General features: G+C 37.0%; 1 protein-coding gene across 9 annotated transcripts in view; it reads right to left on the bottom strand.

Annotated features, from left to right (window-relative positions):
• The window catches only part of ACMSD (aminocarboxymuconate semialdehyde decarboxylase), a 48,458-nt gene that overhangs the window by 11,218 nt on the left and 14,768 nt on the right, over nt 1-22,472 (bottom strand). For 7 of the 9 annotated variants that reach the window (XM_080600768.1, XM_080600765.1, XM_080600766.1 and 4 more), the window contains 5 exons: nt 13,649-13,693; nt 8,508-8,604; nt 5,529-5,578; nt 3,975-4,211; nt 1,265-1,358 (listed from right to left, as the gene is read on the bottom strand). In XM_080600768.1, the coding sequence (XP_080456894.1) occupies nt 1,265-1,358; nt 3,975-4,211; nt 5,529-5,578; nt 8,508-8,604; nt 13,649-13,693 (523 nt within the window). Of the gene's footprint in view, nt 1-1,264; nt 1,359-3,974; nt 4,212-5,528; nt 5,579-8,507; nt 8,605-13,648; nt 13,694-16,229; nt 17,106-17,152; nt 18,347-22,472 lie in introns of those variants that run through there. The other 2 variants (XM_080600762.1, XM_080600770.1) reach the window with 2 other exon arrangements.

Genomic DNA, 22,472 nt, shown 5'->3' with positions numbered 1-22,472 from the left:
AGCCTCGGGCCTACTGAAAAAATGAATTACAGAACAGCTGCCAAAGGTTATGCATTTTCCCTGTTGGAGGAACATAGCCCTCCATGCTAATTAATTGAAACGAGGACACGGGACTAGAAGCTAGGATCTTCTGAATTCTAAACCCACTTTTTATCCTGCGCCACAAGGACAGCTGGCTGGTGAACTGGTCATGTCCTGAACGGCATAGTACATGCTTAGCTCCACAGCTACCCTAGCTCAACGGCAAGTCTGGAACCTGCTATGTTCTCTTCTCACCTGTGCTTCTGGGTTTCCTTTGTGTGGAAAGTGGAGCAGATACGTTGGTGCATATTCCAACATGGAATTGGGGTTTAGTTATGACATGGTGCCAATTCCTACAGTTTAGAAATAACTGATATCTCTCTTTGCCATTGAGTAGCTTGGATGCCCAGTGTTAGGAATCTAACAGCAGATTAGGTTCCTACATCAACCCTCTGCTTCTGAGCACACCTATTATATTTAGAATATCATGTCATTTATGTACATAACTTTAGATATCCAGCTTAGAAATCAGGAACTGTCGGAGTTCCCCTCTTTTTGGGGGAAACAATACCTATCCAACACAAAAGGGTGTCTTTAATTCATGTTTGTTCAATACTCCCAGATGCAAAGCCTTCTAAAATTATTTGGAAAATCTTTTAGATTATTATGCTTTGTTAGGTAAATGTAGCAATTTTAATCTCTTTTTAAGTCTGTGTTGTAGAGCCTGCTCTGATTAAGACTAACTGATATTTTTCTAAAATAACGCACTGTTGATTGGGACACTATGATTTTCAAGTGTGTTTTGCAAAACATGTATTATATGCATATTGCATATACTGTTCAGAACACCTCTACTGGAGGCAGAGCAAATCAATGAAAAATGAAAAAAAAAAAAAAAAAACCACAAAAAGGAGTGAGGGTGGAATCAGTCTTAAACATTTCCATTTCTAAGGAGCAATAAAGCCCACTTTCGGCTATTCAGTATCATACTCATTTACCTAGTGGATGGGGAAAAAAACAGAAACTAGATGAATTCCCTCCATCTCTGGGGAGCTTCTGAAGTACATGTTGTTTCAGCTATAGTTGATGTGAACTTAGATTCAGTATTTCCTCTCCAATCAACCTATTACTAGGAAATAGTTCAAAGAAATTCTAGGAAACAGTGTTTGGTTTTGCTTACTCTTTTTACTTAACCCAGTGACAGTTTGTAAACAAAAACTAAGCAAAGTAAACATACACTTACCTATCAGCCATGGAAACCAGTACTTGGACATCCTTCCATCTAGTTGCATGTCCCAGGGATGTACAAAAAGACAGCAATTTAATTGTTCAGCAGCCTGCAGCAAATACAAAACATCTAAATCTTGCCTTAATCCTACCAAAATGCATCTTAGTTTTTAGCCATGCTTTAAAGGTTTCCTACAAAATTGGATAAAATATTAGGACTAGTAATATAAACAGGCCCAGAATTATAAGTAAGAACTATAAGCAATAGTTAGTTTTATTTAGTCCTCTGGTACGTATCCTAAAGTCCTCAGTCAGACTCAAAGTTCTTTTTGAGACTACAGGATTGGAAACACTGATGATAATATCTTTCTTGTAAGCCAAATGTTCCTCACATTAATGTGGTACAAAACCACTTTATCTGTGTTTACGTCAGTCGTCCCGCAGTATAAAATTCAGTTCAAATTAGGATTCTTTTGGTTTCATTTCACATATAAGGATTACTTCTCAGAATGTTTTATAGAACCATGTCAGGATGGTTTTATAGAATTGTTCCTGCTTCATTCAGGAGTTTTTATAGCTGTTGCACTACATTTGTCTGTTTTGGCCCTCTGCTTGTCTTAAAAAATGTTAAAACTGTTCCTAATCCACCCTGAGATAGAAATCTAGCTGCATTCCGATCAAGAAAGAACCCATGTCCACTCAGATACATTAATTTTTCCAATTACTCATACCTCTGGAAAGGAAAGCAGAGAAACAATATAGGATGCTGATCCCAACTGTGACTATGTGCTTAATGCTATGTGCTATGTGCTTAACTATGTGCTTAATTTTAAGTATACACTCATCAGAGTCATTCATATCCTTAACTGGGATTTAACAGGTTCATGTTGTCAGTTGTATTTCTGAACCTCCTCTTGTTGCTAAGGAGACTATCACACATTTGAAGAATTTTGGTTTATTTACCCACACATACATAAATAAAGCTGCAACTTTTGGATTGTACGGAGTAATTGTCATATACATTTGCAAATTGAAAATAGCAATTCACTAACTGGCTTGGCAGATTGATAAATTTCAGTATCAAATATGGCTTAATTTCACAATCTTTATTATCCGGGAACATTTCTAAAAATGATAGAGGTTTCTTCCTACACGTGCTAAACATAAGCTGAAGAACATACAGTACCTTAGAGAGATCCCAGTACAGGGGAAATATGGAGTTACTGCAGAAAGTTAGTGAAGAGTCCCTAGAGGACTGGATCAGCTCTCCCATGAAGAAAGGCTGAGAGAGTTGGGAGTATTCAGCCCAGAGGAGAGGAGGCTCAAGGGGATCTTACCAATGCATATAAATACCTGAAGGGAACGTACAAAAACGATGGAGCCAAGCTCTTTACAGTGATGCCCAGTGCCAGGACAAGAGACAGGGGGCACCAAATGGAACACATCTAAACATCAGGAGGCACTCCTGCACTGTGCAGGTGACGGAGCACTGGCAGAAGTTGCCCAGAGAGGTTGTGGAATCTCCCTCCTTGGAGGTCTTCAACATCTGCCTGGACGTGGTCCTGAGCAAACTGCTGTAGGTGGCCCTGCTAGTGCAGGGGCCCTGGACCAGATTACTTCCAGACATCCCTTCCAACCTCAACCATTCTGCAAGTCTGAGAGTGTGTGCAACTCCAAGAGCAGAAATTGATAGCAGAATGCTTGTGACCACAAAAACAAATAGTCCAGATGCTGTGCTAATAGCATTATTGAATAAATAGAGAATTTTGAAAAACAACCTCTATGGATCAATTTAAAGATATAATAACCTGTGAAACAGATAAAGAATGTACATTGATGAAACTCTGTAAGTTGGAAAAATGGCCATCCCTAAATGGACCTCAGACTATTTAAGAAATATGATCTATAAGCTCATTTTATAACCAAATATTATATTATATATTATAATATTAAGAATATTATATTCCAGTTTGGAATTTTTGGTCCCATTTGCATATAGGATACTTTGGCTCTATACGTATCTCACTTTGAAATCTCTGAAAATCTCAGAGAGTTTATCAGTTATCTCAATAGGATTGGATATAGTAACTTGAACCCAAAGGCAAACAGTGCAGATATGCTTTACTTCATACTGCACTTCTCTTCACAAACCAAGAAGGCAACTCTGCGGTAAGAATTCACATCATAAAAAGATTTCATTAATCATTATTATGAAGTATGTTTCAGGATGCTTTATATCATATTCTTGTCATTACATCATATGATCAATTATCATGTATAATTAAAGCTGAAGCTCTCTGACCACTGTTGATTAGTCAGAGGTAACTGCATGGTGTGAAAGTGGGATTGAGCTGATTTCACTCGGGTGAATAAGAAACCTGGTATCAAGCACTAACAGAATGATCAGACCTCAGTGTTATTTCACAGGTTTAAGCAGGCTCGATAAATGAATCCACAAATAAAGAATAGTTGAGGCGCACTCTTTATTTAAGAAAGGTTGTGAAATTTTAAATGAATATTCTTAGTAGCTAGATTTCCCAGTCAGTAAAGAAAATTACCGACAGTCTTCTGTAAATGCTCCTCCTCTTACACTAAGCAGAATAGGAAGGTCAGTTGTTTTAATGTATCTATAAATTTAGCTGATGATTGAACACATCCCAAGATATTTTTAGACAAAATTCCAAGTCACAGAATTCCATCAAATAAAGAAAGAAACATTTACTCACAGCATAAATATCATACAGTTCTGGTGCATTCAAGTCCCAATTGTTGACATGAGATCCTATTTGTACTCCAGGAAAGCCAAGTTCATTCACGCACCGATGCATTTCCTTCACAGCCAGGTCTGGAGCTTGCAAAGGTAACGTACCCAAGCCAATAAACCTCTTGGGGTACTTTTTTACTGTAGCAGCTAAGTCATTATTTAATATCTGGGATAGATCTAAAGTATCCTGAGGTTTGGCCTGATGAGATATTAAGCAGAATAGTACATTAAAATATAGTTCTCAAATGTTATCACCTTTGGAAGATATTGGATAAATGTCACTGCAAACAATTCAGAGACAGTGTTTGAATTTGAAATTTACAGTTCTGAATGGCCGGAAATCAGTAGGGCTAAATTTTGCCTTGTTTTAAATCCTCTGGGTAAAGTTCTCCTTCTTGTCTCAAACATTATATCAACTGTGGTTGCCTTTAGTGCTCAGGAAGAATGTAAGAAGGTCCAGGTTGCTGATGCACTAAAGTATCTGGTCTATTGTGTAAACCAGTCCTTTGTTTTTGTTTATCCAATTGCAAAAACCTGAGCAAACCATTTTCAAACACAGCAATGAATATTGGAGTTGAAGAGAGAAATATTATAGATGTGGGATGATGGAGCATGAGAATTTTACAGAGAAAACTTGAGCAAAGCTCTCTAACATTTAGAAAAGGATAAGTTATGATTCAAGTAAGGGAACTGCAATATCTAGTGAAGGAACTGCAATATGCACCCAATTAGTTACCTGTTTTCCCCCTAATATATTCCTAGAGAGAAAAATTCCCATAAATATCAGAGTGAAATTTTAAAGATATGTCATGCAATAAGAAATTCTGAAATTCAGTGGCACCACTTATACACGGGCTTAACACAATGACTTTTATGTAGCGTGTCTGTTTACATGCCACTTCTACACATAGCTAAACAGTCAAATTAAGAATGTATTGAGAACATCATATCGCTATGATTTATCTTCTCTGACTATTTTAACTTCTTTGATGCATTCAGGATCAAGCTATGCACGAAACTTAACTTTAATTTGCGACTGAATTTTAAGTTTCAAAGGATTCTAGGTCAATGAGTGCTCCTCCCATGCTACCTTTAAAAGAAAGTGGACTGAAGTCACCAAAATATCTTTGATTTTTCAGTTCGTGAGAGGATACTGATTGATGCCTAACTTTCATGGAATCAGTCCATACACACCTTCCTGCTAACCAGGGACTTGTGCTAAGTAAATGCTCCCTCCATGTTTCCAGCTACCCCCCGATAAGATCCCCAGCAAAAATTCTGTTGCTGGGTTATTCTTAATTACTGTGTGTACTCCAGAGTGGAGCTTTGCCAGGACACCCTGCTGGCTCTTCCAATTTCTGGACTATTTTTTCTTTTGTTTTTCTCAGCAGAACAATTCCCCATTTACTTCAGTGCTCTAGTGCCTGTTTCAATCACCTAATTTACAGGAGGTTGCATTTTATTTTTCAAAAAAATTGTAACATATAAATTACAAAATATGCTAGTAGGAACCTACCCAGTAGCTGAACATTACAGGGACTGTGGAAAGGACTTGGACTGTGACTCCTGAGAAAGAAAAAAACAGTTATTAATATTTCATTCTTGTGATAAAATGTTGAAAATAAGAAAGCATTTTGGTTTGAAAGGCAGAGGCCTAGAAGGTAACTACTAAAATGGAAAGCAAGGATGTTCTAACTTCGGTATGGACAGAATTTGTTTTTTGCTAGTTGATGGTCATGGTAATAAATCTTGTGGTGTATCAGCTTATTAGGATTGGAATGTTTTAGCTAAGGAGAATTAAAAAAACTTTCAAACAGCAGATCATTTTGTAAAATTAAGTATTTTGATTTTAGCAGTGTTTGATATGCATGCATAAAATTTAATAAATTGGCAATTTAATATTACAAAAATGAATGAAGCTTTGTTAAACAAACAGTATACGGTATCTTATTCACTTTGGGGTCACATTTCTTATATGTAATTAATAAATAAATATGTAAATTAGATCAAAGTTAAACAATGTTATGTTAACAATGGTTGTGAAACAACGTTTTCCTAAATCTTTCCCAAAGCTGTGTTGTGTTAGGTTTTATTCATCCTGTGGCTGTACTACTGAGGTTTTAAGTATAAGAAAGTCTATCTGCTGTTAGAAATAACTTTGATGATAGCAGTAGAGAATTAACTCTACATTGTTTGGTTTCTGTTCAAAGACAAGTCTATACCTTCACTTGTGTTTAAAGGAATGAACTTTACAAATTGACAACAGAACAAACAACAAACAGTAATTAGGACTTCACTAAATAGTTACATGCAAAAATGTATTTTTCTTTAATTTTTAGTCTGATTGTAGCACCATCTCATATTGTAAAAGTTATGCATGAATTTTATCATTCTTTAAAAAATTTAATGTGGCTGTTAGTAATAAAAATACTAATCCAAAAGATGGCAGAAAAACCCTATGAGAATTTAAGACAATGTCCTTGAAAAAGCACTCAAATTTTTAGCAACATGCTTTATAACCTTCTCTTTATTTTGAGTAAGAAACGAGGAAAAGCTGACTCAGGCATCTCTCTTGCAAGATCTGATTAATATTATGTGCAGTAACCATGGTTTGGAGGTTAAGGATTACGTCTACAATGACATATTCATCTAAGTACAGCCTAAGTTGTATTGCCCACCAATATGCTACTGGACACTTGATTAGTATGTTTGAGAACCTTCTCCATGTTTTCCACAAAATGCTTTGTGTCTGGTTCCAATCCATTTTTACATTGCCAAGCAAATTTAACATAAGTCTTAAAGGTAGATTTCTATGCTACACAATCCCAAACACTAGATGTGAAGAAGATGAATCAGTATGAAGAAAAAAAAAAAAGACTCTCTACTTTATATTCCAAATATGATTTCTCTTAGCTTTCTGAATCCTCTTGGTGCAACGTGATTAGCAAATGATGTACCATAATGGCAGGCATGTCATTGCTAACCATACCACTGCAATGACACAGACCAGCGCATGCTTGGTTTGATTGTGGAGGCAGGAAGCACCTCTTCAGAGGGTTTTACAAGGTGAAAATAATAAGGGAGGGCAGTTAGGATTAACTGAAAAATTTTCTCCAACAAAACTGTGATGATTTGTATCACAGAACTGCGATGTTAATTACCTTTACAGCTTGTTTTATTGAATTACCTTTATAGTTTGTCTTATTGAGTAGATCAAGACACAGGTTTGTACATGGATTAGACCTAGGATTAGACCTTATGATTTTGAGAACTAATTCAGTCTCTTTGGTACATTGGCTGCCATTTCTTATCATTGAAAAATTTCTAGGGCACTGCACAAACAAAGCCTTTTAGCAACCAAGCTGTAATTTATTTCTCTGAATTAATAACACATTACAAAGACTGATACTAGCTTTGTTCAGTGTGGAGTTATGCCATATTTGGATGTTTATTTTTTCAGTATGATCCATCTTGGTCTGTGCTACATAAAGTTGTCATTGAACTAAGTAGCTACAAGCTTTGTAAACTGACAGGAATAAACACAGACCACAATCTTTATTATTAAAAGAATTAAAAACACTAAGAATTTTTTTTTTTTACACTTAATTAGCTGATGCCTGTGTCTTCGGAGTGCAGTAATAGAAGGGGACATTTTTAGAGCACAAGTCGCCAGATGGTGCTATAACACACAGTTTTAGAGTTTTTTTTTTTTTTCCTAAATAAAACACAAGTAAGCAAGCACTGTTTAGTTTGTGAAGAAATACTATGGTGCTGGTTTTATGATACATTTTCTTTTCTGCCATTACAAAACCAAAAATCACTGATCAGACTAAAAATTTATTTGCTCATTCTCAGTCTCACATCTTGCAAATCTTATTTAGTGGCATGAAGGAACCTGGTGGAAAATAAATTTGAAAATTTGGCATGTAGTTTATTTCTAAATTAGGAAAACTCTTTCCTGAAAGAGTAATGGTAGCAGTTCTCTAAGTTCGGAATCCTCTAGCAAAAATACAGAATGAAATTGCATCACCTAAACAGAAAAAATATTACAAATGAAAAAAATTATATAAAAAAAACCTACAAGAAAAGCAGACTCTTAACAGTTGGGAAAAAAGGGGTGGGTGGGTGGGTGGGGGGCTGTCCTCTTTTTTGTGCATCACTTGTATACCTGGAATGTCTTTTCAAGTCCAAATTCTGCCATCCTTATTTATGTCAACTACTAGTTCCTTACTGCACTAACAATCCCAGTGAAACCAATGAGTCCATCTGGGGAATGAATTGCTACTGAAGATGAGAAAATTTATTGGAACATGTCCCATTTGAGTCTGAATATAAAACGTAACAGTTTTCAGTGACTTTTAGTAGATTTAAGTTAAGGAAGTGGTTTGCTAAACCTTTTGATTTTGATATGGTTATTAACCACTTTCAGATGCACTAACAGAGACGTTGTTCTTCTGAATGAGACACAATCATTTCAGTTCCTTAACAGAGGTACCTGAGAGGTCCATCTCCTTAATCCGTACTTCTGGATCCCAGCAGTTCTCTTGAATAACTCTAAAAACCTTTCCATCCTTCATCATCCTTGCCTGTCCCTGTAAAATGACATTTTCATATATTATAAATGTGACAAAGTAGCACATGATAATTTATATAGTGACTTGAGTATATTGTGCTTTACAGAAATTCAGAGACAGATTTTTGTTCTTTTATTTTTATTCAGCAGGTATTTTTAAATCAGACTATTTTAAAACAGTAATTAATAAAAGACTATTAAAATAGTCACTTATAGTTCAGATGACATGAATTAATTCTTTAAAATGAAAAAAAAATCCCTTTATATTGCAGTGCATATCACTCCATATGTTTGGAAAAGATACAAGCTGTCTTAACCAAAGTTTATCTCCAAATCAAATGCTGACCTCCAGATAACACTCTAATTAAATCTGTGCTAAATTTTCCCCTTGGGTATGCGTGTGTTCTTTTAAAATCAACACCATAAAATGGTTCCAGTAACTACAGAAATAATTGTGCAACTCTCTTAAATTCCAGCCAGTTGTTTCAGATCACCAGTCATACTGAGACCAAAGCAGACCAATTACGTTGTCTTCAGATTACATTTTCTCCTTAGGAACACAATTACTGAAAAACTGTATTTGGAAAAAGCAAGCAAACAAACAAAAACCCAACCAAAGCACAAAGCTGAACACAGTATAAACCATGACCTGAATTACTGTAACACCTTCCCCATTCCTCCACCACCAACTCCCAAACTTACAAAGTTCAAAATATTATCAAGATCAGGAAATTTAATAGTGTTCCTTTTACTGTGAACATTGAAACTTCCTTTTTCAAACTTATTTTTTGGTTGATATGTCAACTGCCCAAAGATGACGAGTAGGACAACGATGTCATGTTAAGCAAAGGAAAACGTTTGTCAGAGTTGTACATAACCGTGCTTCTATGATCTTGTAAAGACAGACCAGACAGTATTTCTGGTGGCTTAGCAGTAACTGATCAGCTATAATTCACCAATAGTTGCAAGGCCTGAGAGTTATTTGGTTGCTTGTAGCTATTTTGGGTGTAAGTGGAAATAGCTGAAGTCAGAAGATCCCCATCTTGGATCTGAGGATACGGAATAGGTGAGCATGGTCATGCAGGAAATGTACTGGACAGAAGGGACACTGAATTTGCAGTTGAAAATTGAAAACCAGATAAGTTGTGAGAAAGCACAGCAGTTATTCTTTCACCTTCACAGTAAACACAAGCTAAGTGTAGGGCAGTCTTCTGACGCTTCTGGAAAGGGAATTCTCTCTCTCTCTCTAAAGGCCACTTTATTTTTCCCCACAAAATCATTTTATTTAGGATCCTCAAGACACCTGTCTATGTTGCTAAATAAAAATCTGATAAATCAGAATATTCCCTGCTATTACATTAAAACAGAAATAACCTACCAAATTTCACTATTCAGAGAAGAGCTGGGTTTCTATCACCTCCTTCAGGGAAGTCAGACTTCTTAACCTTGAATTTGTTATTAACTTCAAGCATCATTCACAAATACCCTGCCCTAATGAATATTTTACAGCTCTCCTCAACAAATCTAAATGTGCTGCCTTGGCAAACTGTCAAGGTACTTGATAGCTGTAACACAGTTTGTGAAAATTACTTGAAATATTACAGTCAGTAATAACCACATAGTCCTGATGCTCTGGTAAAATACTTCAGGTTCTTGTAAAATTGATTTTCCAACCTGACAAAAAGTTTTACTCTAGCCATATACTCCGGTACATTAAAAAAAGATCAGCCCATTGCAGCAGATTGCCTAATAAATGGAAAAATATTCAGGGTGTGAGCAGAGAAAACAGAGTAGAACTGAGCATTGTACCACATACAAATAGATTGTGTGGCCTTTATTGGTTTACTGCTGGGAGCATTTCTGTGAACACAGGCAAATTTTAATTCTTCACTCAGACACAGCTAAGGCACAGCAGCTGAACTGCTCATATATATATATATATATATATAACTGCTCTCTCTCTATATATATTTCCTTCTGCTACCACTGAAAGCAGTGAAAATTGTAATTTCACCTGCAACCTTGACAGTGCTTATACATAAATGCTGAGATGAACAGTGGTTTTCTGCATGCTGTAGCAGGGTTTGCAAAATAAGAAAGGTTTCTAATAAGCCATGTGTTGTTCTCATTGAAGACTTCATTGAACAGCTTCCTATTTTCATGTGCATTAACTGATTCTTTGTGAACGAAAACATGCTCCAGGTCAAGGCTAAACTCACAGCATTGTGTGTGAGGAACAACAGACTTGATTATGCAGGAAAGCAAAACATCATCATCTGAATTCATGCTCATGTCTGTCAGAATTGAAAGATCTACCCCAGCAACACTGTAACTGGAAATTCAGTCATACTGCTATTGTCTCTAGACACTGTCACTAATCTGCACCTGATATTTTTTAAACAAGAAATTACTCAGACACCTCAACTGGTGAGATTTTTTTGCAGAAATGAGAATGAAACAGGGATGACAGAAATTTTTCAGGTTCCAAAGCAATGGATGCTTTTATGAAAATTTCAGAAAAGACATTAGATCTTCATTTGGCAGGTTAACACAATTTTCTAAAGGAACAATTGAAGAATTCTATCACCTATTCTGCTCTATTCTTAATATTATCTAATATTTAAGACTTTCATTAATTTATGTGGAAATTAAGAGAGAGATATTTAAGAATGAAGTCTAGGAGGCTGATTTGGTTCAGCAATCTGCATTTAAATTACTGCATTGCTAAACTACTCAGTTACACCCTGAATTGCACTTCTTTAAAAATGCATGTAATTATTTTCTTCCAGTTTGACCCTGATGCTTCTTCATAGAATGGTATCTGAAGTTTTACCTTTTTTAAAAATCTCAAGAGTTAACTTCCCCAGCCAAACAGATCTGAACAGGATTTTCTTTTGCCATGATTTTTTTTCTTGCAACATTTTCAGACAGAAGTAGGCTAGACAGAATTCTCTGCAGAGCGTATCAGGCTATTAACTTGCCACAAAGTTCCTTTGCGAACTATTTTTAGCAGGGAGTGTTAGCATCAGGCCTATAAAAACAGTTAAGCTGCTAAAAATGTCTCCAAGTCTCCCCTTCCTGCACCTACCAGAATCTCAGCAGCTGTGCCATCCACACTTTGGTTCAGCAGGTGGCTTGTTCTCTCCTTCCATGCCTGCTTAGACTCATATCTGAAATTTCAGCATAATATCTGTTTCCTCTTCATTCTTAGTCCCAGCCTTCCTATTCTGTAGCCCTCTTTCAGAAATAATTGTTAGGAACTTGACAGCACAGCCTTGCATGTCATAGCCTTGCAGCACAGCCTTGCATGTTATAGCATGACAGCAGCATGTATCATTAGGTTGCAATAAATAGGCACTATCATATCCATCTTACCAGCTTTTTTAAAAAAAGTTACTGTGTGTATACGTATAGAATCACAAAGAAGTATGATTTTGCAAAGTGACTAGTGGAATGTCTAGTTCCACTGAAATTAACACAGTATACAACTGGATTTAGCCAGTTATTTGCAGTCTTCACACGATTTATGTGGGTCATATGTTGACACTCTGTTGAGCTCCTCATGCTACTAACTTTGTATTTTCTGTCTTACAGCTTACTATACCCAAACTGTTCTTTCTGCTCTTACCTACCCATCTTCTGTTACCTTCATATCTTTTCCTTAATTATCCTGCTAATACCTTGCATTGTCTTTATCCCTTCAGCATCTGTGCAACTCACAACATTCCTGTGGTAGGCAGTTACAGATGGCGTTTCTCAAGTTAGGACAGGTACGTATGAAGTGGGGTTGGAAGTGAACTGGGGTCTCCTGAGACCTCTTTCTTATACCATCTTTCTAATCTTCCTGCTTCCAGAGGTCAATGACATTTGCAGTGACGGGCTCTCTGAAAGATTCCTAGAAGCAGGGAGCTGACAGGTCACAGGAGGAAGCTGGCTTCCCATGACAGCGTTTGAGATACACAGGGATATCTGACTGCCAAAGCAATTATACAGTAATAGAGGGAACATCTTTAAAACGAGCTGGTACAGTTAACCTATATAGTAATGTATAAAGAGTGTTACTTTGCATTATCAGCCTTGCCTGTCTTAGGTCATTATGCCTTCGTGTAAAAAAAAAAAAAAATAAATCACTTACTCTACTATTTTTTAATGCTCTTACCAAAAGATATACTGCAACATTTTGATCTTGCTTTCAGAAGTTTTACATTGCTGTGTCACTGTGGATGTCACTGAAATTCCTTCCAATTTGCTCTACTGTGAGTGAGATCAGAATCAAGCCTTTAAAAACACAGTTCTGATCTCCATCAAAGTAAATACACGTATTTTGCTAAATTCACTACAAGAAGAATGGATTCTGAATGCAGATAGACCATTAGCACAGACTCATAGCATGTGGAGACATGTTCCTGTTCTATTTATATAGCTTAGAAGTGCCTTTGTGAAGCTAATGGAGTGGGTGAAGGATGAAGTATAATCAGACTGTCTGCCTTCTACTTGCCAAGAAACCTCAGGCTCCTACTTTTGCATGTAACGATCCCCAAATCTATGTATTTTTTCTACTGTTCTTGGATACTGAAACCGCTGTTCGTTCTCCTTGTCATAACATTACAGAAGTTACTCCTTCCCTTTGAAGATATTTTCATGACTTAGTTAACCTTTATTAAAATACCAGTTCCTTTTGGTTTTGCTTCTCATACAGAAGAATTCTTTTAGTTAAAAGCAGTCAATATGTTATCTGCTTTAGGCTGACTTGTCTTATTGAAAACAATTCCTAAGAGCTATCCATTCCAAGTGTTTAGATGATATTATGACGAAAAAAAAAGGATAATGGAAAATGGCTTATACAAGAGTATGTGAAATGACTATAGTGAGTTTCACATCTTCAGCAAAAAGTTCTGCTGAGGTATATTTGGACTTTGAGTGATATTACTTCAGAAAAGATAGACCTCTGGCTGAGTCTTTGATACATATTTTTCTAATCTTATTGCCACTTTGCTTCTTAATGGATTTCACAGGATTTTTTATTCCTAACGACAACACAAAACCAACGGAACAGCCCACACCTTGCAGTGATGATCCAGCTGTACCCATCCACCATATCCATATCTCTGCAAAAGAAAGAAGAAAAAGCCAGTAACTAGTTAGCACTCTGCAATAATAATCAAAATTTCGTTCTTACAACCCAGCAGTACCTTATTGAGGAGAAATACTGAAGCATATACTCAGCATTGAGCCTACAAGTAGCCCCAAACTTCAACAAAAATGCCAAAGTTTAACCAGACTGTACTAATGGTGTTTGTAAATCTGAACTTTTAGCTCCAAGTTCAACAACATTTTAAAATAAGCCTGAAAACTGATTTCAAAGTGCTTAAAGTTGCATAATATATATTGAGGTTCTAATGGGAATAGTATTTTAACACAGCAAAAATTGAATCAAGCACGTGGCAATATGAAAATTGAGCTGACAATCTTCCAATTCTAACAAATTGTAATCAGTTAATCATTAGCACAAAGATGTATCGATTCCACTTTTCAGCTTTCATGATTCATCAGCAGTACTGAAGGTCAGTCTCTCTCTATTAATATTTAAACAGCCAAGAGAAGCTTAAAGGAGAAGCTTAGATGCTCATTGATTCTTTTAGAGAGATTCAAAACTGTTTATACACACACACAAAAAAACAAAAACACACCAAAACATAACATAAAAAAAGCTGATTGCATTTTCATAACTTATCAGATTAGAAATCTCAAAATAACATAGTAGACTGAAAACAATGCTCAAAATTCCTTTTTTTCTATTACGAAATGTTTAAAAGGAAACAGAGTAAAAACAGGGATTTCTTTCACTGAAGTGTAAACAATTTGAATACAATCCTGAATTTCCTGTGATAACACATCATTACGAAATGCCTCTGTCAGCTTTCCCTTGGTAGGCGTGTAGAGCCAAGCCTCCTGACTTCAGTCAATCAGAGATGGTAATTTCCACGGCTAAGAATATTTTAGTCAATTATTTACTTTTAGCTATGTAGCTAGGTAAATTTTATTTAAATTCAAAATTTTATTTTATATATATATTTATACACATAAGACACTTACAATTAAGGAAAAACATATGACATCTAATGAGAACTTTAGTTTTTTCTAGCTCCATGCTAATTGCAGTTAGAAGCTGTGCAAAAAATGAATACCTTAAAGGTGCTCAGGGAGAGAAACTCACTGGTCTGTTTTTGAACTTCTAATCTTCTTTTTACCCATTAGTTATTAACTGGATGCATTGATAGTCCTTACTGAAGGATTTCATTAATTTATATGCATTTTTGTACTTATTATGGGTTCCTAAGCTCTTAATAATTATCTTGATAATAGAATGTTCTAGTCATAGATTCAAGAATCACCATTTATAAGACGGAAAAAAAGAAAGAAGTTTAACACTACATGTGCATGCTAGGATTGCCTAATTGGTCTTCCGTGCATGAGATGTAGAAGGCCATGTTAATGTCTTGAATTTTCAGAGGGCTCTAGGGAATTCTGAGGGTTGTTTTCTATTCTGGGTCTATTAACAAACCTTTGACATGCTCAAACTTTAGAAAAGAGGAAACAAAAACTAGCAGGTGGAAATTAACTTTTAAAAAATTGTATTAGCCTCTTTAATCAGTATTTAAATAAATGCAACACTGGCCTACAGCTGACCTCAGGGACTAACAGCAATGAATTCATCTTTGACATACATCCATGAACATCAAGGGACTCTTGAGGTGATTTTACCCAATGAACTTACTGTCCTTTTAAATTATAGATAGACAAAAATATGTAAATAATTCAAAATCAGAATAAAGAATTTTTATAGGGATCTTTCACAGACAAGGACTACAAAATCTGAAACAAACAAGAGTAGTCTTTTTTTTGTAGACTGGATATTTGAACTCCTATCCACTTAATACAAAAATATCATCTCACCTACATTATCCTGTGTGTATGTGTTTGTCATCAAAGAGCTCATATAATTACAAATAGGAAGCTTAAATAGATGTTTAAAAAGCCTTTCCTAGGTGAAAGAGGAAATAAGTATTCCTTTCCAGGAGTTTTTTTGCATAATAATGTTACTCTTCACTACTAATTAAGAAATAATGCCATATATGTTCATAACAACAGTTTTTCTCACAACTTTTTTTAACATGCTGCTTATAATTTGCAGCTGCTCTCTGGCTAACGTCTAACTGATACTGGACTGTCATGTTTAAAGTCCCAGAAACATGGAGCTAATGCATACAAAATGCTTACCTGAGAGTTTGCCACCATCAACCTCAAAAGATTAAAGTGAAAGAGATGTACAGTGTCAAACAGAGTGTCAGTTAGTGTGCCCGAGGTCTAATAGCATGGCTGAAACAATGGCATTCTTTTGTTGTCAAAGGCAGGCACAATGAAATCAAGTGGTTCCATACCACTGGCAGACACAGGCAATGCTCATTCAAACTGCTACCAACACACAGTTACAATAGGAGAAGAAGCCACAATGCATTTATTTCTAGTCTGATTTTTCTACCATGAGTTATAAAAAATAGCTATCCTGGAATTCTGGAAAAAATTTGTAAATTGCAAGCAATTTTGTTTGTGTGAATAACCAATATATAAATACAGTTTTACCATGTGATCTTTTCCAGTACTCTTTGTAGCACTGAAGATCTGATCCCTTATGAATCCAAGTTCCTTAGATCAGCCACCTCTGTATTCAGTTGTGATTATAATTATTCAGGCAACAACTCTAAAACCTAATTCAGAACCAGATGACTAAATTGCTTTTGATAATCTGAAGTAAGAAAAGGAGTAGAATTATTACATAAAAACCTAAATGACACTTTCCATTCTCAAATGCTTTTCACAGAGTCATAAATTGCTACTGACAAGAATAAATTTGTGTTGTTAAATACTACTAATAATACCATGCAGAAATGCAAAGTTAAGACAAGTTGACTTATAGCTTCAGTGTTGTGACAACTCAAATTTTGTATTTGTAATACAATATGCAACTCCTTCCCAGTAACTGAAACAAATAACAGATATTAGTAAAACAATCATAATCATCCGTTAACCATACTTAGAGTTACCCCATACCTACTGAAATGAATGACTCTCATGCCTGTGGGCATAAGATGTGAATGAATGACTTTTGTCTTAGGTAACATTAATCTCATCAAGCATTTGCTTATTTCTCCTATTTAAAACAAAAGCGAATAACATTTGGGAGCTTGACAGCTCTACTTTCATCAAGAAAATGGAATTTATGCCTCATCATTTGACAATTGTAGGTCTCAAAAAAAAAAAAACAACAAAAAAAATGACAAGAGTCTAAATAGAGTGGGAAACAGCCCAGTTTTCTTACTAGGACACTTGTTTTGCATAGTAATGTAATACAGATATCTTACATCTGCAAAAAAATCAAATCAGACAAAAACCTACTGAAAACAGGAATTTCTAAGAGAACCTTTCATTCACTGATTTTTCAAGAATTACATTGGCACCAATGGTTGCTGATAACATAAGGCACTGAATATCTAAACTCTTATTACCTTTTCTAGGTCAGGCCATTCCTTAGGTAGAATGTGGCTATGAATATCAATTTTCATTTTTGAAGTATCAAAGGAGAAATACTCTTTCTCAGAAAATATTTTCTGTGTAATTGCTACTATCCTTCCTGTCCCTGGTTCAGCAGTTATTGACTTCGGCTGCGCTTCAGATCCACCTGCTGCGGGTCATGAGAACTAAATACAGTAACCAACCAGGGAGCCTAGATCCCAGAGGAGTGGCTCTGTGAAAGAACAAAGGCTTCTAGCAGAAAGTCCCTGTTAATGCATAAACTACAGCTGGCTGAGGGCAAAGGGAAGCAAGCATGTTTATATTGGCAGTATAAAGGGGTTTATGTTACCTAGAATCTAAAATGCAAGCTCATTTACAAGCTCAGCATTAGAAACTGAAAACCACTGAATGAAATTGAATCAGAATAAATGTATTAAACAGGTTGATTTGAATTTCCTCGTTTCTCCCTCTTAGATTCTGAAATGATTTGTAGCGAGTGTGTAATATACTCTCGGTAAACAGTCATACCTCCTCATCTACTCTCTTTTCATTCCTATGCATTTTCTTAAAAGATGCTTAAAAAATTTCACAGAAATACTGAATCGTAGCCAAATCTATGTTCTGCACTTCATTTCCTCCCTCTGATTATTGGTTTTCTGAGGATATTTACACATGCTACTGCATATTGGTGCTCAGAGCCTCTTGAGTTGGCTCAAGATCAGGGAGGAGAATAGCTGAGATTACCTTACTAATTAAAGCCAGTGGAGTGCACTAGCTAATATGGCAAATGACTTCTGCATCCTAAGTGAAGCCTAACTGGAGCTACCTCAGATTTTCTGTGTAACCACATCTCATGGTTCACCCTTTACTCAATTTAGTATTACAATTTTTTTAATCCAAATACCCTTGTCTTTTGTGTCGTATTGTTATTTCTATAATTTATTTCTAATTAATAATTTAATAAAAATAATTTATATAAATTATTTCAACACAAGCTACTCACATGGTGTCTTCTTGCCAAAGCTGGTTAACCATTTCTTGATTAAAGTGTTTCTAAAGAAAAAATGCAGATTTTTTAAAACCAAATTTTGCCGTGAATCTTTCAACCTGGAATCAAGGAACTTGAAAAACAAGTGGTCCATTTTTTGTTTCAACCTCTCTCTGAGTTTGCTATTTTGTTTGGGCTTTTTTTTTTTATTTTTAAATGACTGTTGGATTTCTCCGCTTGTTCACTCATTCAGCAAGTCTGCTTTTGATGTGGTCAGTTAACCTGCCTGTTCTTGAAGTCAACTGCTTGTAACGTGGTTGGTTGTTTGCTTGTTAGTGTGCTTCTCTGCAACCTGAGATCAATGAAGACTGAATGTTAAGTAGGAAGCAGCAGCTTTGGGAGAGTATTCCCTACATTAAGCAGGACAGCAAATAATTCACTTTTGCACATCAGAAAAATGGGATTGAAAATAGCAATTATTTCCATCTCAAAATCCAAACCAGTCTGTTCTCGACCAGGCTGACAGGTCAAGCAACAAATCTGCTCTCTTGCTCCCAAATGTGACAGGTATGTTAAACGATCCAGTACTAGAGTGTTAGCCAGCTGGCAAGAAACATCCTTGTACATGCAAGAGCAGAGATAAGGAAGAAGTATTGGTTCATTGTCTTCAAAGAAGAGATCTCTGGAAGACAATTCCCCATTTAAGCACAGAAAGCAGAAGTACTAGTGAAGGAGAGGACCATGAGAGGTTTGTGTGTCTAGATAGTCCAAGATACACAATAGTAGTCCAATAGTTTCTCCTCTTAAATCACCATGGCTGCAGAGATCAGCATTTCTTCAAAATTGTGCTTTAATTTTCTCAGCTCTAAAAAAAGATGGAGTTGTTAGTTGCTGCTCCCAAGACACAGCTTAGCTTGCAAACAGTGTGTACTCCCACACTGCATTTCATTTAACAGCAAGCATCACTTGGAAACCATACCAAAGGGAAAATTTGTATCCATTTCAACTTGATCTTAGTGACAGTAACACATCTGTCTGTATCCATCATGGTCCATTGGATCAGCAGCAGAAAGACTGGCAGTGGCTACAAGCAAAGAGCATCTCCAGTTATCCTTGTACCCTGCTTCGAGTGCATAGGTTTGAAAAACAGGACACCTTGACTAATGTTTTGGACAATCTGCCTTTTACCAGCTGAGTGACTAAAGTGCCTCAGTCTCTGTGCTGAGTTTGTGCTCCAATGCAACGTGACGGCTTTTAGCATGGCCCTTGCTATCTGTCTCCATCTGGTTGTGAATCTCTGGAGTGTGACACAGAGGTGCAGGAACTGTCAATGGCAGCCAGGAAGACGTGCAACTTTATCAGGCTGCCCCAGAGAGAGGGAGAGGAGCTGAAACTCACTGTGCTCTCTGACAGGCTCTGACAGGTTCTGACCAGATGGAAGCTTTCACACGCAGAATGACTGCGGCAACAGAAAGATACATCCTACCATTTGTGGACATATAAAAGACCTGTTAGGTATCAGCCTCTGACCTGTACCCACTCTCGGGCTACCCACAGAGAATTTACATCCTAGAGCATTTGGATGAGATGGCAAAGTGCTGTGGTTTAACACTGATAGGCAGCGAAGTCCCACACAGCTGCTCCATCACTCCCCCTCCTCAGCAGGGTGGGGAACGGGGAGAAAATGAAAAGGAAGGAAAAGCAAAAAAAACACAAAACAAAACAAAACACAAACCAAACCTTGCAGTTTAATGAAAGGAAAAAAAAAAGGCTGTGTGGAAGCTAAAAGAGAAAAAAACCTCTACTTCCCACCAGGAAGTGATGCTCGGGCACATCTTGGGAAGAAGGGCCTCAATAAGTGTAGCAGTTACTCGCGAAGACCAATGCCTTTTTAACAAAAAAGTTATGAAAACTTTTGCCCAGCCTACTGGCCTTCGGAGAGGCAGCCTTGATGCTGTGCCCGCACTGTTCAGCAGTGGAAAAAACACAGTGGAAAGTTAGCTCCAGCCCAGCCAGGCCCAGGACACAAAGTGGGAAAAAAAAAAAAGTACATAAATCAGTCAGTGAATGTACTCACAATACCTGCTGGAGAAGTGAACTAAAGTGGACACAGACATCTTCCTAGCCAAAAGGAGCCTCCTACATACATTAAGAGGGAACATACATAAAAATGACATGCCCCACCTGCCTCAGGACGTTTATGTATGGCACTAGTGTCTTTTAGATCACTTGCAGAACTTAAATCGTCTTCTGGGACTCCAGGGAACCCAGAATTTAGTGGAAGTGGTAAGGCTTCCCTTCTGTGGGGAACAACAGCAATGGTTGGGGTTTCTGTTCTCACGAGGAATAATGATATGCAGTTCCTATGCAGCAGTTTCTGTACTTAGATCTCAAAATACTATAAAACAGATGTTATTTTTGTTAGGAAAACATCAGTGTACATAGCACAGATACACCAGGAGGAAACGTCCAGCTACAGTTACACCCATAAAACCCTTTACGAAGCTGTATCCCAGAGAGTGGGTGGCATTACGATTCCCTGTTCTTAAACACCATCTACCAAACACTCCGACCGGACTGGCTGAACACACGAGGGCTTGCCTAGCTCGCTGGGCTGCGATGTCTGCAGTTCCTTTAGACGTGTCTGCAGAACGCAAGAGCAGAGGTACACACACCTCCAGTCTGGATGCCACAGCATCAGCTCAAGATGACAGCAGTACCGGCGTGCCGATCATAAAATACTTTATTTCCCAAACTCTGAGGGCAAGTAAACTAGGCTTTTCATTTTACTCAAAACCCTCTGCGGAAATGAACAACTGAAAGAGCTTCTGTTGAGACAAACATCAGAGCTAATGCCGGTCTGTGTCTGAGTCAGTTCAGTCTTGCAGAGAAATTGAGCTTTTTAGCTCAGATGTCACTGTGCTGATGCCCCTCTGACGCTTCCACGATCTAAGCTATCAAACTTGCCTGGTGAAGCTTCATGGTCGCACAAGCTCAGGATGAGCTCACCAGGTGGTCTGACTATTAGACCTGCCACAGCCAGCACAGGATGTCACTAAAATTTATAGTGTAGATGTGGCCAGGGTTGCTGATGCCTTTGGCAGCACATGAATCACACAGTGGTGAAAGCAAACAATCTGTCCCGTGCCAAATTCCCGGCCACTACTGTATGCTCTGCCATGCAAGTTAAGCCTTAATAAATTCTCATTTATTTTCAGGTTTCTAAAAACTGATAATTTTTTGAAACTCAAATGGCATTCTGAATCAAAATAAAAACATATTACTGTCCTTCAAATAATACAATTTTCTTAATACACCACAACTGCAGTTCTGCGATTTATGCTTACCATGCATTTATCTTGCATAGAAATGTTCCACCAAATATAATTAGATATTTTCCAGAATTTCGGTACAAGTAAAATAGATTTTTTTTCTTTTTTCTTTTTCTTTTTTTCATTTTTAGACACAAACAAATAAAAGAGATTCTTCTTAAGAACATATCAGGCCAAGTGTCACTCTTGTGCAGTGAGAGCAACCAGACAGATACCAGTAGTGTGGGCCAGAAAGAACAGATGGATTGAAGCTTACAGCTACTGATATTAAATACATAATTTTCAAGTTAATAACCCACGGTAACATCTGAGATTGATGCAATCATTTAGAAGGTCGGTGTCTAAAATAAATAAATTAATAAATATTTGGTGCCAAATGATGTCTTACAACTTCTTTTCCTGCATGCTAGACACTCACATCCCCACCTTTCTCTCCTTTCACAGGTCTCTCTGTGCCATTGTTTGGGGCTAAGAATGGTCTTCTCGAAGCTTTAGTTGCTTCAGAAAGACAGACGAGTAACCAACTATTCAAAATAGTATCTGAATTTGTACTACCACTTCAAAAAATTCCTACACCTGCCTCTAGAACACTGCAGAAGCGTGCTTATGTCTCCTCTGCTACTAAGCCTGGGCTGAAGAAACAGGCTTCTTCCTGGGTCCTCAAGGTCTGCTTGAACATGAAGTTGTACATTCCACTATTTCTGAGTGGCTGGGAATCCCACTCACCGAGGAGATCTTCTGCAAAGGACTAAGATGAAAGCCTGGCTTCCAGAAAGTGTTGTGCAAATCGTTAATCCCAGATTCAGTGATTTTAAACGATGCATTTACTAAGTCTCTGAGAGACAGGAATATTGATATCTGTAGACCTACAGCAATGAGTGCCAGAGCAAAGATCTTTTTAACTACGCAGACATTTACAATGTAAATGTTCGGGGTTTCATACTGCAGGTGCACTTATTCATTCATCTGGAAGACGTTCAGCAGAGGAATGCC

The sequence above is a fragment of the Anser brachyrhynchus genome, assembly GCF_964034855.1.
Source record: "Anser brachyrhynchus genome assembly, chromosome: 7".
NCBI lineage: Eukaryota > Metazoa > Chordata > Aves > Anseriformes > Anatidae > Anser > Anser brachyrhynchus.
Note: the sequence above shows the minus strand (reverse complement) of the source record. Positions and strands in the feature narration are given on the sequence as shown.